The 19524-nt window shown below is 44.1% G+C and overlaps 1 protein-coding gene across 1 annotated transcript in view; it reads left to right on the top strand.

The window, feature by feature from the left end:
• Positions 1 to 1150: 1150 nt before the first annotated feature.
• INSC (inscuteable homolog (Drosophila)) overlaps positions 1151 to 19524 on the top strand; it is a gene marked incomplete at both ends in the record, with an annotated part of 23363 nt that continues 4989 nt past the window's right edge. Inside the window, 4 exons of the mRNA XM_015429307.1 lie at positions 1151 to 1496; positions 4400 to 4452; positions 8397 to 8520; positions 9788 to 9901. Of these exons, the coding sequence (XP_015284793.1) occupies positions 1151 to 1496; positions 4400 to 4452; positions 8397 to 8520; positions 9788 to 9901 (637 nt within the window). The remainder of the gene's footprint in view (positions 1497 to 4399; positions 4453 to 8396; positions 8521 to 9787; positions 9902 to 19524) is intronic.

The following is a 19524-nucleotide window of genomic DNA, read 5'->3' as shown; positions in this document are numbered from 1 at the left end:
GTTTACTGCATTCTTCCTCCTCCAGTTTGTCTTCACAGCAGCCCTGTACAGTAGATTAGGCTGACAGTGTGTGATTGGCCCAAGGTCACCTGGAAAGCTTCCATGGCAGAGAGGGGATTTAATCTAGATCTCCCAGATCCTTGTTTAGCATCCTAACCACTACAAAATGCTAGGTATTTCATATTCCCAGATTCAGAGCTCCAGTTCCAAAGCCTCATCTTCTCTATTCAGTTCATGTTGGAGTTAGCCAGGTGTACTTTTTCATTGTTGTGCTTGCAGTTGTCCTAACATTAGAGAGAAGGAGGGAAACTTTTACTTAGGACCCTGTATTGGCAACTGGAGAATTTGGATGTGTGATAATCAGATAATAAAATGCACAATTGGGCAGCATTACAAAAAACACCTGAGAGCCAGTTTGGTGTAGTGGTTAAGTGTGTGGACTCTAATCTGGGAGAACTGGGTTTGATTCCCCACTCCTCCACCTGCAGCTGCTGGATGACCTTGGGCAAGCCATAGTTCTGTCAGAGCTGTTCTCTCAAGGACAGTTCTGGAAAGAGCTCTCTCAGCCCCACCTACCTTACAGGGAGTCTGTTGTGGGGAGGGGAAGGTTAAGGAGTTTGTAAGCCACTCTGAGACTCTGAGTGAAGGGCGGGGGTATTATATATCCAATCTCCTTCTCCTCCTCCTAACACGTGCAGGAGGCAAATTCTTTATTCTGTTCCAATGTATTTGAAAAAATGTGCATCCACACGAAAGCTCATACTTTGAATAAACCTTTGTTGGTCTTAAAGGTTACACTGGACTCTAAATTTGTTCTTTATTCCAATGTGTGGCTCCCAAAGCATTTAGAGTCATTAGCTCTTCATCAGGAGTATGCAAAATAACTTTAACTGGATCCTCAAAGGGTTAGTACCAGCTACAACCTAAAACAAATACTTGGGTAGTAGTAGCTATTTTCCAGGCAATTTAGTTAAGAAAGTTATCTCGTATTTACTTAATGACGAGCTTCTCTTGCATTCCCTTCTCATCCCTCAAAACACATTGAGATCTGGAATAAACTTGTCTGGTGCACCAAATAGTTTATTTTCACAAGAGGAAGAAAAATAAAACACGTAACATGTCCCCCTCTATTTTCCTCTCTTATTTTTAGCATGCACTTAATTCAAGTGGACTCTGTCCAGCGTTGGATGGAAGACTTGAAGCTTATGACCGATTGTGAATGCATGTGTGTTCTTCAGTCTAAACCGATCAGCATAGAAGAAGATGCTGAGAGTGAATGTTCCCTTTCATCACAGCACCATGCATGTGACAACTTGCAATTGTTGCTGAAAAGAGCTTGGATTATAAGTACTGAGCTGACCAGGATAGTTCAAAAACTAGAGAAGAACAGATGGCAGAGAGTTCATAACATGACAGTAAGAGTCAACTGCCATGTCCGTTCAATGATAAGTGAATACAACACATTCACAAGGAATTCTTGGGATGAAATGCACCAGGTATTTACATTTATTTATTTAAAATGTTTATTAGCTGTCTTCTACTTTGTGGATCTCAAGGTGGCTTGTGTGTATGTGTCAAGTGCCATCAAGTTGCCTCTGATTTATGGTAGCCACATGAATTAATGACCTTCAAAATGTCCTATTGTTAAAAGCCTTGCTCAAGTCTTGCAAGCTGAGAGCCATGGCTGCCTACATTGAGTCAATCCATCTCGTGTTGGGTCTACCTCTTTTCCTGCTGCCTTCAATTTTCCTTGCATTATTACTTTTGACTTCTCATAATGTGACCAAAGCATGATAGCCTCAGTTTGGTCATTTTAGCATCTAGGGAAAGTTCAAGTTAGATTTGATCTGGAACCCACTTATTTGTGTTTTTGGCCGTCTATAGTATCCATTAAACGGTTCTCCAACATCACATGGGGAAAAAAAAGAAAGCAACTATTATAAAAACACATAAAATACAACAATTTAAAGTCTTCATCTAGGACTAGAGAGGTGTATTCGGCATTTCTGAGCTGAATTAATACCCGAATCATGCCTTTTTGGCTTGATTCAGGCATTAGTTAAGGTGATCTGATTTGGCTTACCGATAAACCCAATCCTCTGATCTGATTTGGCTTACCAATAAGAGAATCCTGAATTAATTCAGGAATCCCAGATTATTAATTTTTTTTTGGTTCCATTATATCCTATGGGGCCATTATACTCAATGGCAAATCTCCTAGGGTATATTCAGTGGGCTGGGGGGGAGTGAGTTTGAGGTAGAGTTACCAAATTTGCCTTGTAGCTGGTGGCGCCAGCTTTAATTCTATGGGTACTCAAAGAGGGTGCCCCCATCCTCCATTGTTTCCAATGGTGTGGAAAAAAGCAAGGCAGGCATACAACAAGCCCAGCAGATTCTCCCAGAGAATCTCTGCAGTAGGAAGTGAAGTGTGAGGAGGGGGCATATTTGCAAGGCCAGCAGCAGAACCACTGCAATGTGCCCAGCAGAACCAGCGCCACTGTGGCAGTGCCAAAACCCAACAGGACTAAGGTCAAATGAGGAGGCAGGGTTTGTGCGTGGCCCCTTCAGTATCTCCTCAGAGTTGCTCCTGAAGGAGAGCTGAACTGCCCAGTTTGTAGGTCTTGGGGGATCCTGAGATCTAAGGAGATCCTAGGAGAAGGGACACCAAAGCAGAGGACGTGACGTGGAAGCTCTCCCTAGGTGGCAGCTGTGGGGATTGAGCTTTCAATGTCTGCCCTGAAGCACAGACCGATGCAGGAGCCATCTTGGCATGCAGCCATGAATGCCCAAGAGTGAGAGAAGTGAGCAGATGAAGTGAAGCTGTTTCAGAGAATTTTCCAAATGATAAGTTTGTTACCTGATTAAAGAAGATCTGATCTAAGAGATTTACTTGAGAATCCAAACCTGAGCAGCCAGGCTGTGGGAGAAAGAGGGGTGGGAGGCTAAAAGTCCGCCCCCGTCTTTGAAGAAAGTGGCTTTCACTTTAATTGGAGAGGGAGGGACTGCTTTCCTGGTAAGGAAGCTATCTGGTATGAATGTGAATCCCCTCTGATACTACAGCTTTCCTGAGGGGTCCAGTTTAATATACAAGCAAAAGTCTTGGTCTAGAATTGATATGTGCTGGATCTCAGTGAGTTTGATGAGGAATGTAGGAGAAGCATATATCTTACGAAAGACTTTTGCAGATCATAATCCTGTATTCTTGAAAATGACAGGCATTTCTAAGAAATTTAGTTGGAAGCTGAATATACAGCACTTGAAAAATGAGAAATTTGTGATGGAGACAAAAAAGGAACTGAACATTTCTTCAAACAAAATATTTAACTGGACATCTCCATAAATACACTTTGGGATGCGAGCAAGGCCTTCTTCAGAGGAATGGCAATCAAATCCACCCATAGCTTCTTTAATTTTCTGTTTCTTTCTCTCCTTCCCACCCACCAGCCAGCCTACTTTTATCTGTCCCCTGCTTTTAGTTTTCTTTAATTCCGCCCCCCCCCCCAGCAGCCTTTCCTTGGGAAAAATCAGTCCAAGTTGCATGGTGATGGCTGAGATGGGCTCAGTTATACAAGAGGGAACCTTCAGGGAGTTGTGGGGGGTGCCTCACTTTTCTCTGTATCCCTTCCCAAAAGTATTTCCTCTTTCCCTCCTTCTGGCAGCCCCATATTCTCCCCTTTCCCTTCTTCCTTCTCCTTTCCACCCACCAACTAGCCTATCTTTCATCTGTGCTCCACCTTCAGCTATATTTATTATTAATTTACTTCCTTTATATCCTGTTTTTTTTCTCAAAAATGGGAACCTAAAGAAACTTACATCATTCTCCTTTCCTCAATCAGTCCCATGAGTTAGGTTAGGCTGAGAGTGTATGACTGGCCCAAAGTCACCCAATGAGCCTCCACAGCAGAGTGGGGTTTTGAACCTAGGTCTCCCAGATCCTAGTCTGAAACTCTAACCACTATACCACAGGCAGTTCTGGGTGAGTCATGCAAGTCATATGGCATTGAGTTATCCTGTGGTTGCTGCCAGGCCTGACCCTAATGAGTTCTACCTTAGTCGAAGGCCAAAACAGCCCTGGAAAGGGCCCTTCCCCCTCCCTCTGCCTTTTCCTGACAGAAACCAAGGCTTGAAGGCTGGCAACACTGTTGTGGTTACCCAGCAATGGACTCTGAATGTCTTCATTTTGTAAGGCTACAGATGCTCTTTTTATCATTTGGTGATGGTTATTATCCTTTTTTTAAATTTCAGAATCTTCTCCAAATCTGGAGCTTTTCTGATGTTTGTAGAAAAATATGTGTTGTCTGCCCAGGGCCCCAGTCTGCATTTAAGTATCCATAGATAGGGTTAGGTTGAGAATTAGATATATTGACATAAAATATTTGTATGTCTTTTCCCCCTATAGTATGAAAAAGTGTTAGTGGAGAAATGTTCGGAACTTACTACCGTTACTGAAAGGTAATATTAAATGTCAAAAGTTACATCATATTTTTACTTTTCTTTATTTATAAAAGAATTCTGCCAATCTCCCCATAGAACCTGCTCAGACCTACCCTCTAAGCTTTTTCAAGCATTTAATCTAGATTCTAGATCCCGCCAAAGTCACCAGTTCCAGCAATTGACTTCAAGGAGGAAAGCAAACATTCCTGTCCTGGATTCTGAAAAAGCCACTCTCATTTCTAGCCTTTTCCTGACACTACTTTGCACATACAGCTTACTATGGGGAGCTGCCTTCTTAAATTTCAAGTAGGGATGGGCACAAACTGGTGGGCACAAAGTTTGTCATGAATTTTGGCTGGTTCATGGTTCGAGAAGTGATGTTTGTGAACTGAAGAACTACAACATACTTCCACGGATTTTGGTGCAGTTCATGAAAAAGCCACAGGGAGCAGAAAGCAGGATTTATGGCTTGGAGCCATTTAAACCAAACCCCTTTGTTTGGAAACCCCTGCTTTCTGCTCCTTACAAAAAGCCACAGGGAGCAGAAAGCAGGGGTTTAAACTTTAAATGGCTCACACACCAATACAAACTGGGTTGGTTTGCGAACCAACCTCCTGGTTCATATGGGTTTGTGGTTCGGTTGGTGGTTTAGCCATGAACCATAAATCGAACTGCAAAAATATGGTTTGTGCCCATCCCTAATTTCAAGCATAGAAACATCCTATCACAATTGCTTCAGTGTATTATCTCCTGCCTAGTTAAGCTGCATAATTGTTGTTTTGCCTCACCTTGTGGCAGCATCGCCCAACCACAGCTGTTTATTCTTCAGTTTCATTTGTTTGATAATTTAATGCTTATATTACTGTATTATTTGAATATTATCTTCAATATGATTTCAGATGTTCATGGGAAGCCTATTTGAACTTCCCTTATTAATATTAACTTAGTAACAATGTCTTTCTTCCCCATGAATTTAGACATATAGATTATCTAAACTTTACACTGAACTCAGATCTGAATTTTGATCTAGGCATTTTAAATTTATTTAAGGAATTTATTTGCCACCTCTTCAGGGTCCTGTTTGAGGCAGCTTACAAGATACCAGAAAGTCATAAAATATGTCATATATGATTTTTAATGGTATATATATCTGCATCACATCATAAAACAGTATTTCCAAATAATTCAGAACTGCTCCAATTTTGCCTTATTCAGGATAGATATTTGTTTTAGAGCATGTACATTTAAATTTCAACACCTTACACACTCATGGGTGGGGACAGTCTTGGTGATTATAGAGTCCTGGGCAAAAATCAAAGATCGGGTAACCACACCTCACCTCACACCTCCAGCACACTCTGAACAAGAATAAAGGGCCCAATTTCCACAAAGTATTTCCCTTCAAAAATGCACCATAGTTCGTATTTTGACTCTCTCTCTCTCTCACACACACACACAAAAAAAACCCCTTTATTGGCATGAAAGCACAAAATATAATGGAAACATGAAAAACACAAAACATCATGCCACAGGGCAGGCAAAATGGTAGGGAACTGGATATAGGCTGTGAGGCTTTTGTGAGCTATTTTGCAGATAGTCTTGTCACTCCGCCATGACCTGCCAGCCACATTTGAGACAGTGAGTGAACTTGAGGCTCCATATACATCTTCTGGTCCCATTCTGGATTATTTCGATTAACTCAGCCTTGAGGAGGTCAACAGATTGATCTCAACGGTACGCTCAACCACATGCAGCCTGGATCCGTGCCCCTCCTGCCTAATTAAAGGTGTCCACAAGGGGTTTCAAGGAGCCCTCAGGGATATTATCAACAAGTCCTTCTCTGAGGGGCTGTTCCCGGGGGCTCTTAAGGTAGCGATGGCCCATCCTGTCTTGAAAAAACCATCTCTAGATCCAGCCGAATTGGCCAACTATCAGCCGGTTTCTAATTTGCCCTATTTGGGCAAATTAATAGAGAGGGTGGTGGCGATACAATTGCAGAGCTTTCTGGATGACGCTTCCACGCTTGATCCCTACCAGTCCGGTTTGCGCCCGGGCCACGGGACAGAGATGGCACTGGTCACCCTCATGGATGACCTCTGGAGGCATCTGGATTGGGGTGGGACAGCAGTGCTTGCCCACTGCCTCACTGACGTGGGAATTTGGGGGCTTGCTTTACAATGGCTTGTCTCCTTTCTCCAAGGTCGGTGACAAAGGGTGGCTCTCAAGGAGCAACTGTTCCAAAGGCACCCACTAGTTTGCAGGGTGCCACAAGGGGCAGTACTCTCCCCGATGTTATTTAACATCTGCATGCGCCTCCTTGCCCAGATTGCCCGGAGGCATGGGGGGGGGTGTCACCAATATGCGGATGACACCCAGCTCTATCTGTTGTTGGGTGGCCAGTCGGGCTCTACCCTGGAAGACCTGTACCAGGCGCTTCAGGACATGGTGGGATGGCTGAGACTTAGCTGATTGAAATTGAATCCAATGAAGGTCCTGTGCCTCAGTCAGAGTGGTTCTGGAGAGGGAATCCCATTACCTGCCTTCAATGGGGCACCGTTGGTGCCAGCGTCGCAGGTCTGGAATTTGGGAGTGCTCCTGGATGCCTCCATAACAATGTAGGCCCAGGTAGCAGCCACTGCCAAGGCAGCCTTTTACCATCTTCGGCTGATTAGGCAGTTGGTTCCCTTCCTCGAGAGCAAAGATCTGGTGTCAGTGATCCATGCTATGGTCACCTTGAGGTTGGACTACTGTAATGCTCTCTACATGGGGCTGCACTTGGGGCAACTTCAGAAGCTGCAGGTGGTGCAAAACGTGGTGGCCAGGCTGTTGATGGGCCTCCCAATGCGGGAGCACATCCAGCCTGTGCTAAAGGCATTGCAGTGGCTGCCAATAGCTTTCCGGATCCTCTTCAAGGTACTGGTTTTGACCTTTAAAGCCCTATATGGTCAGGGACCTGTCTACCTGAGGGACCGCCTTTCCCCGTATGTCCCCCAGAGAGCACTGAGATCTGGGATACAACATCGACTGACCCTTCCTAGCCCTAAAGAGGCCAGGTTGACAACAACTAGGTCTAGAGCATTTTTGCTAGCTGCACCAGTATATTGGAACGAGCTCCCTAGTGAGATCCAGACCCTGCAAGATCTCCAGCAATTTCGCAGGGCCGTGAAGACGGAGCTTTTCTGCCGGTCATGTCAGTGAGAGCGACGGTATGCCAGCCAAGCCTTGCCGACCCGCCAAGGCATATACTCTGTATGGGTAGATAACAATGTGGTCGATGTCTAGTTGCAATGATATACCAAGTCGTTTTTGCTTATATTTATTGTATTTATGTAAAGCTGTTTTATCTATGTTGGTTTCATTAATGCTGTGAGCCGCACTGAGCCGCTTCAGCGGAAGGGCGGGATAAAAGCTGAATAAATAAATAAAACACGGGAAAATACTAAGATGCATCAGTCACTTACACTTGGCTATTCAAGCCTCGTCTTCTAATTGCGTAATATAAAAATTTTGGAACAGCCTCCATTATTTTACAATTAGAATGAAACAGAAGAATGTGAACAACTGAATCATCAAAATGCCAGCTCTTACCCTCTAGAAGTGGAGTAATAAAACGAGATCGGATATCCCTATCAAGGGGGCAAGTATGGTGTGTATAGTGGATTCTATATCTTTTAGAGAGCAAGGGAGTATTTTGTCTCCATTTTAGCACCATCATTTTCTGCTACACCCTCTAGCTGTTAGAGCATTACCCCAGCATGGGGCCTGGCAATAGCCATGTATGAGCAATAGGTAAGACCACTTTTGTTCATATGCCATGTGAAAGTCATCTTATTACATGCAGGGAAATCCCCATTGTATTCAGTGAAGATGAGGCCTATATAAGAAAATAAAAACTACAGCCTTGGATAAAGAAGTTGATGTTTTAATGTGCTATTTAACTGAGATGTCACATTTCTTTTAAGGTGCATACAAATTGAAGATGAACAGATATTAAAGAGTATGAAAATTTGCATTAATGATGCACTAACTACAGTCGCACATTATTTTGGCCAATTGATAGAACTAGCTTTAACACATGAAATAAAGGTTAGTAAATCTTTCATAATCTATGCACAGCTTCATTTATCAATACTTTATAAATACATGTTTTCAGTTGTTTTTTGTTAGTCATCAAGTCACAACTGATTTATGGTGACCCCATGGACTTTTAAAGACAAGAGACATTCAGAGGTGGTTTGCGATTGCCGGCCTCCATGGCATAACCTTGGTATTCCTTGGTGGCCTCCCATCCAGATAGTGACCAGGTCTAACCCTGCTCAGCTTCCAAGATCTGATGAGATAAGGCTAGCCTGGGCTAACAAACCAGGGCCAGTTTTGTACTGCTTTATCCTATGGAGCTGCGGTGGCTCAAGGGGTTAAGACGCTGAACTGCAGGCTGTGGAAGGTCAGTAGTTCAGCAGTTCGAGACCCAGGTGCCGCATGACGGAGTGAGCTCCCGTTTCTAGTTCCAGCTCCTGCCAACCTAGCAGTTCGAAAGCAAGAAATTGCAAGTAGATAAATAGGTACCACTTCGGTGGGAAGGTAACAGCATTCCGCGCGCCTTGGTGTTTAGTCACGCTGGCCACATGACCATGGAAACGTCTTCGGACAGCGCTGGCTCTTCGGCTTTGAAACGGAGATAAGCACCGCAACCCTAGAGTCGGATTTGACTGGCTTTCGAGCAAGGGAACCTTTACCTTTACCTTTATCCTAATCTACCAGAACTCATCCTCATATTTTGGGGTATGTGAAATTTTCCACATGGTAAATGTTTGGTATGCTCGACTCCAAGTTTACTAGATATGTATGGTATGTGTTCCTTTTTTAAAAAATTAATATTATGTCACACAATACTTGGAGTAAAACCAAAGTATTTTATGAAGTTGTTCTAAAAGTCCCTTTGTAACCACTATTGAGCATCATTGTTAGAGAAATACAGTGGAAGAGTTTAATAACTGTATGTTAAATATATAATAAAATTCTCATGTTTATCTTTAAAATTACTGTGTGCCATACTTTGTAGTGCTTTTTGTTTATTGCTTTAAGAGCTGTATAATTTTCTATAGATGTAGTAAAATAGTGTACATTAAATTCTAGGTATTGGCACAATTTTATTTGTGATACTATTTATTGTTTTATTCATAATACAAGCTCAATGGATTTAGGAAACTGGAAGGCAGAGTTTTCCCCCCAAACAATAATTCTCCTGCCCAGTTATAATACAACACTTAAAGTGATGTAAGCAAAGCCCTAGACAGTGCGCTTTCTTTTGGAATGGAAATAAATGAAATGTATTGTGGTATGTGTCAAACAGAACCTTGTAAGGGAAATCGATTCATCGGATAATCTGTATTCTGCTGAATCCTCGACAAACAACTTGTTCAGTCTTACCCAGGAAGGTGCTCATTTGTGTCGCATCATTGCGAAGGTAAGCCAAACTTGGATTCTCACTCATTCTCAAAATCACTTGGATTTTTTGTAGATTCAGGTGGGTAGCTGTGTTTGTAACAGCAGAACAAAGTTTGAATCCAGTGGCACCTTTACGACCAACAAAGTTTTATTCAAGGTATAACCTTTCGAGTGCAAGCACACTTCTTCAGATACAGTGGCCTAGTTCAGACTGGCAATTTGAAGCACTAGGGAGTCATGGCAAAGAAGACCCGGAACAGACCGGGAACAGCTTGTTCGCGGTATTCCTGTTCACACTGCTGCGAATGAAGCGGGAAGATACCATGGAGGAAGCGCAAGGGAGCGTTCACACTGTCGGTCGGCCCCTGGCAGGCTGTTAGCGGCTGTTTCTGCACTCTGCTGCATGCGCCTATGCACATGGGTGCCTGCCACGGAAACAGCCAGCGCCTATCATCAATGACTGCGGGTTGTTCCCGCCACTGGACTCAAACTTTGTTCTGCTACTTTAGACCAACATGGCCACCCACCTGAATCTATCCACATCAATTATTGCAATTGCTAAGGTAGAGAGTGCCATCCTAGGATTGGTTTCCTGATTGTAAACCCCATAGGGCGGTGGTAGGCAAACTGCGGCTCTAGAGCCACATGCGGCTCTTTGGCCCCTTGAGTGTGGCTCTTCCGCTGTAGGCGCTGATGGCCTATTCCCTCCATTGTTCTCTATGGTGGGAAAAAAGTTACTTTTTTCCCACCATAGAGAACAATGGAGGGAATAGGCCATCAGCGCCTACAGCGGAAGAGCCACACTCAAGGGGCCAAAGAGCCGCATGTGGCTCTAGAGCCGCAGTTTGCCTACCACCGCCCTATGGGGTTTACAATCAGGAAACCAATCCTAGGATGGCACTCTCTACCTTAGCAATTGCAATAATTGATGTGGATAGATTCAGGTGGGTGGCCATGTTGGTCTAAAGTAGCAGAACAAAGTTTGAGTCCAGTGGACCTTTAAGACCAACAACGTTTTAGTCAAAGTATAAGCTTTTGTGTGCAAGCACACTTCTTCAGATAGAGTGAAACAGAATTCCCTCAACCATTACATATAGAAAGGGGGGTTAGTTGCCAGGAAGGGCCAATTTGTTCAAGATAGAGACAGAAACAAAATTGGAACTAACCAGTCCATACATATAGGTGAGTGGTAATTTATCATACAGCATAATGAAGGTGTTTAACAGATTCAAGGATCAAACAAGAAAATAAGCTTAGGATATATGGTAACCATTTGTTTGGGTTCAGTTGTGGGGCAAAAACAGTGAAGGAAATAAATACGTCAAAATTGGAGATTGATGTATCCTTAATTATGGGATGGTGGGAGTAATTAATTGAAACCATGCCATCTGTCTCCTCCATGCTGTTTGGATCAGCTTGGGTATATCTGAAATAACCTCAAGTACTCCTGAAATTCTGGGAAGTGACAAAAATTTATCTTCCAGAATTTCAGGAGTGTTTCAGTTTTGGAGGTACAGGAGAGAAGGAAGAAGAGAGAGGACTCTCATATCGATCATCAGTTGTTAGTTGGCATCTTCTGTCCCTTTAAATTTTGTTTTCTATGGGAAGATTTGTCCCCAGTTTTTGGAAGCCCTCTAAATTTGAAAGTACTACCATCACAAACTAACAGCTGACTGACCTGCTTCCTGGGGAGGGAGAAATAGATGCATTTTGTTTTAATTTGGGATCTTTTTAAAGGCATGGTTTTCAGATTCCATAATTCCTGAAACTGAAATCTGTGGTCCGGCCCCCCCATCATGAAATGGTAACAGAGTCTTTGCAGTTTGTTCGAACTGTACTGACTGTCCATTGGGGAATGAAGGGGGGGGGGGTTGATTCCAAAAACTCCTTCCTTCTAAACAGATCCTGTTGTTTTAAATTGCTGACCGTCTGTTATGTGGAATTAATCCTGCACATAATAATACTTGGTAGTGATACAGCTCATGTCAATATTTAGTTTAATATTTTGCTTCCTTTATTGCAGTCATCCTACAACAGTTTTGTAAAATAGGCCAGTATTATTTATTCTGAGAGAGTAGCAGCGTTTCAAATCCAACTAATTAATTCTTGGCTTAAATGAGATCTGCTAGCTCACATGGTTCACCAAGATGATGCAGCAGCACATTCTAGCTACTTCATGGGAGAATGTCTGTTCCTTTCTTAGCACTTTCCCTCCCAAAGACTTCAGTTTATTTAGTGAAAGGTGATAAGCTATCATGTTAATTACAGTACCAAGCTCTTGTTGGAGGAGTAGTAAAGTGCATAACCATTTGTCACCAGAGGATGTAATCTTCATTACAAATAGATACATGACTCTTTTGAAATTTATTAATCAGTTTAATTCAAAACTCTTTCTCTGAATCATAAATGTTTTCCACATATTTTTCATTCGAGAAGGTCCGTTGATTTCTGGGCGGGCGGGCTGGAAGACCTTGAGAGGCGAGGGGCTCGCTCTGGTCATCCCCTGCTTTGGTGGAGGAGATGGGCTCTAATTTCTGACAGTGGGCAGGAGTGTGGTGCCACTTGGTGTACAGAGATAGGGCCAGGTCAGGCATGGGCTCAGTGTCTTCATAACTGCTGAGTCGGTCGCAAAAGGAAGGGTTCTTGAAGGCCCCCTTGCTGTGGAAGGAGCCAGCAGCCTGCCTGCGGGACAGGGACTTCTGGCTCTTTTTGGGTCTTGCCTCATTTTCAGATTCCATAATTCCTGAAACTGAAATCTGTGGTCCGGCCCCCCCATCATGAAATGGTAACAGAGTCTTTGCAGTTTGTTCGAACTGTACTGACTGTCCATTGGGGAATGAAGGGGGGGGGGGTGATTCCAAAAACTCCTTCCTTCTAAACAGATCCTGTTGTTTTAAATTGCTGACCGTCTGTTATGTGGAATTAATCCTGCACATAATAATACTTGGTAGTGATACAGCTCATGTCAATATTTAGTTTAATATTTTGCTTCCTTTATTGCAGTCATCCCACAACAGTTTTGTAAAATAGGCCAGTATTATTTATTCTGAGAGAGTAGCAGCGTTTCAAATCCAACTAATTAATTCTTGGCTTAAATGAGATCTGCTAGCTCACATGGTTCACCAAGATGATGCAGCAGCACATTCTAGCTACTTCATGGGAGAATGTCTGTTCCTTTCTTAGCACTTTCCCTCCCAAAGACTTCAGTTTATTTAGTGAAAGGTGATAAGCTATCATGTTAATTACAGTACCAAGCTCTTGTTGGAGGAGTAGTAAAGTGCATAACCATTTGTCACCAGAGGATGTAATCTTCATTACAAATAGATACATGACTCTTTTGAAATTTATTAATCAGTTTAATTCAAAACTCTTTCTCTGAATCATAAATGTTTTTCACATATTTTTCATTTGAGAAGGTCCGTTGCTCTGGGTGGGTGGGCTGGAAGACCTTGAGAGGCGAGGGGCTCGCTCTGGTCAGCCCCTGCTTTGGTGGAGGAGATGGGCTCTAATTTCTGACAGTGGGCAGGAGTGTGGTGCCACTTGGTGTACAGAGATAGGGCCAGGTCAGGCATGGGCTCAGTGTCTTCAAAACTGCTGAGTCGGTCGCAAAAGGAAGGGTCCTTGAAGGCCTCCTTGCTGTGGAAGGAGCCAGCAGCTTGCCTGCGGGACAGGGACTTCTGGCTCTGTTTTTTGGGTCTTGCCTCACTGGCAGACTGATAGAGGAAGGATTTCTCCGGAGGCCGGTCAGCAAAAAGCTTGGCACTTGGCCGGGAACCATGAAGCTTCTTCTTGGTAGCATGCAACTGGAAGGAGAGGTAAGCAGCCGCCTCCATCTTCTTCTGCAACTCCATGTTGAGGATGGTCACGCGGTGATGCCTCCTTTTCAGTATCTCCAGGAACTTCCTCTCTCTGCTCTTTGGGAAGGTCAATTGACAAGGTAGACTTAGAAGTTGTTTTTGGCTGCCAGTCACTTCAATTGTAGGGTGTCCGTGAAAGATAGGTTTCACATGAAAAGCGTATATTTCCTTTACAAAGATGCAGGTCCCAATGAGAAATGGTATTTAATATCAGTTAAGGAAAGTGTGGGTCTGAAATACATTGGCTTAGCACCTACTATTTAGGGCCTCTGTTAGAAGAAACTAAAGAACTACAGAGTTACTAGAATTCTTTGGTGGGGATCCAACCAGCTTTTCCACAGGTGTAAAGGGAGGAGGATGGCCAAAAATGCTATGCTGGAGATCGTGGACAGAAGTCATGTGTGATGAAGGCTTTGTAGTTAGGAAGAGATCGGCCCATTGACCGTATAATTCCCTACTCATCTAGGGTTGTATTCCAGAGACACAAAGACAAGAATTTCCTTCATGTATCAGGCCAGCATTCTGTCTAGTCCAGTGTTCTGTCCTCAGCTGGGGTCAGTCTTTAGAAGCTCAGAAGCAAGGGAGTAATGGTATCCCTTCTTGCCAGTTTGGTACTCAGAGATATATTACGGTATGACCATGGAAGGCCATTCACTGATCTATCTATATATCTAATACTGAAGTCGCCCCTGGTGTGCGGATACCTAAATCTGTGCACCGGGGGCAGCTGGGGGGGAGGGAGAGTACAAAAATCTGAAACCTGTAAAAAAATACAGGGGATACTTAAATCCCCAAAAAAGTACAACCGCTTGCTCTGGGCATGCGCAGGGAACTCGCTCACTGAGCCGCGGGAACAGCGCGAGGGAAGCCACCACATCACTAACCATCCCCGCTGCTGCTCCAACTGCCACAGCAACAACAACCGTCCCTGCACAGAGAATGGACTTACCCTTGGGAACTGTGACTGCCGTGCGAGGAAACTCCGGGTACTTCAGGGACCTCGCCTCAACACTGCCCCCCCTCCATTTCTTCTGTCTGTTTGGAATTAGTGGCGAGGACGCCAAGCGCAGCTCTAAGCCCGGCTGCACTTCGCTCGTTTCATCTTTCTGCTGGTGAAGGGCCCTGGTCTCCTCCCGCTAATGCTCCGCTCGCCTGGCAGCCAGCTGACAGCCCACTCAGGACCGCTGTTGCCTCGCCCAGTGGGTAAAGCTCCCGATGCCACCTGCTCCATGGTCTGGCCCGGCTGAGGCATCCTGATGGATGGATGGATGGATGGATGGCTGGATGGCTGGATGGATGGCTGGATGGATGGCTGGCTGGCTGGCTGGCTGGCTGGATGGATAGATGGATGGATAGATAGAGGGATAGATAGAGGGATAGCTCTTTTTGTAGCAGGAACTCCTTTGCATATTAGGCGACACACCCCTAATGTAGCCAATCCTCCAAGAGCTTACAGTAGCCCCTGTAAGAAGAGCTCTGTCAGCTCTTGGAGGATTGGCTACATTAGGGGTGTGTGGCCTAATATGCAAAGGAGTTCCTGCTACAAAAAGAGCCCTGGATGGAACACCATTCACTGATCTATCTTCCATATTTATCTAATCGATTTAAAAGCAATCTGAGTGTAATTAACATATTAGAATCCCTGTGTTACTGCCACCATGATCCCAAACTAGATAGACACCTTTTCATGTTGGTGGCTTCTCCTCTGTATACAAGCCACATGGTTTTGGCCAGCTAACTAAACTAGGAACACCCTTGTTAATGATGGGTTTGGGTTAGTAGAAAAAATAATAATCTCAAACCATGTTGACTCCTATTGCCCCTTCAAGGCAGCAAAATGGCCCCCACCCTCTATCAGCTTTGCCGGGAGGGCGGGAACCCCATTCACAGCTAAGCAGTTTACCCTTTTCAGTGATTCTACGTGGGTAGCAGCTAGTGGGATCATGGCAGCAAACTCTACCCCAGCCTATTCATTGGAATATATGGCTTGGATCCAGTTATTTCCAAGTGGAACTATAGATGGATTTAGAGTACTTCCACTTCTGCAAGATCTTGTGCAACACCTAGCAGTTTCCTTCCTATATATGACAGTACCCTGAAATTGGTTCCACTGCTCTTGTACAAACAAAAATGCAAGTGGGGATGCAATAAGGCTGACTTGGCACAAGAGGCTATCGTGGTCTTTTTCTTATGTTTCCACTTGCATAAGAGCTGTAGCACAAGCAGAAATTTTGTGCTGGATCCAATACTACGTATATCCCCAACATATTTGCACTGCTCTTTCAATGCAGTTAGAAACCTCTGAATCCCTATCCACATGCATACATTTTGGGTGATTTCCCACAAGTGCTACTCCGCACTCTTCTCTTTGGCTCGATGGTACGTGTCAATTTCACACAAGCTGCTGCACGGCCCCATTTTGCCCCGCAGCTTTGTGCGATTTCCCCCTCATCTACTCAATCCTGTTTTTTGAGGATTGAGTAGACGCGGGGAAAATCGCACGAAGCTGCGGGGCATAATTCGGCCGCGCAGCAGCTTGTGTGAAATTGACACGTACCATCGGGCCAAAGAGAAGAGTGAGCGTGGAGCAGCGCTAGTGGGAAATCACCCATAGACTTGATGTGCACCTTCATTCTATCCACTTACAATGTCTGAAAAAGACTAAATCACGTGTTGTGTAAAAAAATGTTATTTTTTGCCTTGTCACTGGGAACAGTGGGAGGAAAGATGTGAGGAAATCCTGTTTTGTAGATGGGAATAACTTTCATCCATGGAAATTACTGGTGAATTCAAGCCAGTTTCTAAATTACTTGAGGTTTTCTCCCAGTTAAAATCAAACTCAGTGAGTCCCTAACTACAGTAAATAACCACTAACATGGATGCATTCTGGTCATAAACAGCCTTCTCAAAAAGGAGCTACTGAGAAGATTAGAGAGCTTTATAGCCTGCTATACAAACTTGATAAGTTAGAGTTAGGTAAAGGTAAAGGTTCCCTTGTTCGAAAGCCAGTCGAATCCGACTCTAGGGTTGCGGTGCTCATCTCCGTTTCAAAGCCGAAGAGCCAGCGCTGTCCGAAGACGTTTCCGTGGTCATGTGGCCGGCATGACTAAACACCAAGGCGCACGGAACGCTGTTACCTTCCCACCGAAGTGGTCCCTATTTATCTACTTGCAATTTCTTGCTTTCGAGCTGCTAGGTTGGCAGGAGCTGGAACTAGAGACAGGAGCTCACCCCGTCTTGCGGCACCCGGGTCTCGAACTGCTGAACTACCGGCCTTCCACAGCCTGCAGTTCAGCGTCTTAACCACTTGAGCCACCGCAGCTCCTAAGTTAGAGTTAAGCCTTGCCTTTAAAAGAATGAGTCACTATAGGCTTCTTAGAAAGTCACCATCACTTTGTACAGGGCTAGTAGCCCACAGAAGAGGGATTTTAAATTAAGCAATTTAACACAGAGAGAGAATGAGGGGAATCAAGGGAAGAAAAGAACATGCATCTCTTCTTTTATTGTGTAGGCATTCTGTGAAAATCAATGGAGTTTTAATAAAGGAAGAATGGATTATCATCACAACCCTACTCAACCTTGCAGTATTTCTGAGTCTGTGATATTTAGAAGTTCTTAATATTACCCCAGCTTTTCATACCAGAGAGCTTTGACACACTAGCCTATTTAAACATTAAAAACAAGAATGCTTAAAAGTTTCTTACAAAATTTTTTTTTAAAAATAGGAAAATGTTACAAAATGTATCTTGTCACAGTGTAATATGAAAGCTATAACAAAATAAATAAGCTAAATAAACCGAGAGAAGAGGAAAAAAAATATATTCCAAGACAGGAGCTAACAGGGCTTTATCCAGCAAACTGGCACCTGCAATCGGATCCATCTCAAATTATTTACTCAGTTTGAATATTGTAGAAGAATGCTTAAATGTTTCGAGCTGGATCTTGTGCAGTTGCTTTTGAAGACAGCGGAACCTCGTTTGCACAGAACAAATGGGTGAGTGTGAATGTTTAGAGCTGTTATGTTCTAGCTGACTTATGGGCCGATTTCCCACAGCAGCTGCTCTGCGCTCGCTCCTCTCTTTGCCCCAATGGTACGTGGCAATTTCCCACTCAAAGCCGTGCAGCTGCATTTTGACCCGCGGCTTTGCCCGATTTCCCCTGCGGTTTCATGATCCTGTTTTTTGAGGATTACGAAACCGCGGGAAAAACCGGGCAAAGCCATGGGTCAAAATGCAGCTGCGCGGCTTTGAGTGGGAAATTGACACGTACCATCGGGGCAAAGAGAGGAGCGAGCGCAGAGCAGGGGCTGTGGGAAATTGGTCATGGGGATCCCGTAGGGTTTTCAAATCAAGAGACTGACAGAGGTCGTTTGCCTTTGCCTTCCTGTGAATAGCGACCCTCGAGTTCCTTGGTGGTCTCCCATCCAAATGTCAACCAGGGCCAGCCCTGCTTAGCTTCCACCGTCTGATAAGACAGGGGTAGCCTGGGATGTATTTCAAGTTGTATGGACAAAGCGGCTCAGTTTTACAGACTCCCAAGATAGATGCCTCTAAGTATATTTCTCTCCGTTGTTTCCTATGAAGGGGCAAATGGTGGCAGCCACAGGCAGCAGGGTGCCAGTGCTTAAAATAAAATCCTGACTGCCTCTGGGTTTTTTAAAAAAACATATTTTTATTGTAACTGTCATACTTTTTAATAGTTCTGATAAACACTGTGCATTTGCCATCCTTCGTTGTTGTTGTTCATTGTCTCCTTACACAAAACAAGGAATGTTTCCTTTGCACAACTGCCCCCCCATCACTGCGGTCTTTGAATAGTTTGAATCCTCCCCAAAAGTGTGTGTGATTGCTTGTGTTACTATGAGACACGTGTTCATGTTGGATGTCCACTATAGGGTACCTTAGCTACGACTATTGTTTAAGGAGGTCCTGGTGGGTGAGGGCTCTCCTTCCTCTGAAAATGCCATCCAGCTCACATCAGTGGCTGCAGGCCTTAAACAGGAGAGCCAGTTTGGTGTAGTGGTTAAGTGTGCGGACTCTAATCTGGGAGTACCGGGTTTGATTCCCCACTCCTCCACTTGCACCTGCTGATGTGACCTTGGGTCAGTCACAAGCTCTGGCTCAGCTGTCCTTGAAAAAGAGCAGTTTGTGTCAGAGTTCTCTCAGCCCCACCCGCCTCCCAGGGTGTCTGTTGTGGGGAGGGGAAGGGAAAGGAGTTTGTAAGCCACTCTGAGACTCCAAGTGAAGGGCGGGGTATAAATCCAATCTCTTCTTCTTCTTCTTAAAAATCCCTTCCCTGGGGCTTATTTCCAGTGGTGATTGGCTGGGAGTACTTCTGATTCCTTGCAAGGATCCATTTGGAAATAAGAATGCCATTGCCTGGGAAATCAGGTGAATGAAATAAAACTAGGACACCTGTTGCTGCTGACAACCTAAACCTGAAAACAACACAGGCTCTTTTTTTGGGGGTATGTTTCATAGTGCTTAAGCATCCCGTATTTGTGTTTACTGCTCTGGAAATTATGGCAGCAACCTGTAGAAGTGATTTTCATGTATGTTTTTTGGCTTGGGAATTTCAGGATGCACACCCCAAGTAGATACAGAGTTTGACTTGCTTGAAAGAACCTGGATTCAAATCTATAGTTAGCTGTGAGCTTAATCATTCTTTGACAGCCTAACCTATCAGGGGTATTATGAGGTTAAGTGGGGGCATGAGCTTCTAAAGGTGGGACACAAATTTAATAATAATATGTCCTTTTGTACTGGGTTGATTTAGGACCAACACT

This window comes from Gekko japonicus, unplaced genomic scaffold, assembly GCF_001447785.1.
Source record: "Gekko japonicus isolate JY-2015 unplaced genomic scaffold, Gekko_japonicus_V1.1 scaffold5002, whole genome shotgun sequence".
Taxonomy (NCBI): Eukaryota; Metazoa; Chordata; class Lepidosauria; order Squamata; family Gekkonidae; genus Gekko; species Gekko japonicus.
This window is presented reverse-complemented; position numbering and strand designations above follow the sequence as displayed.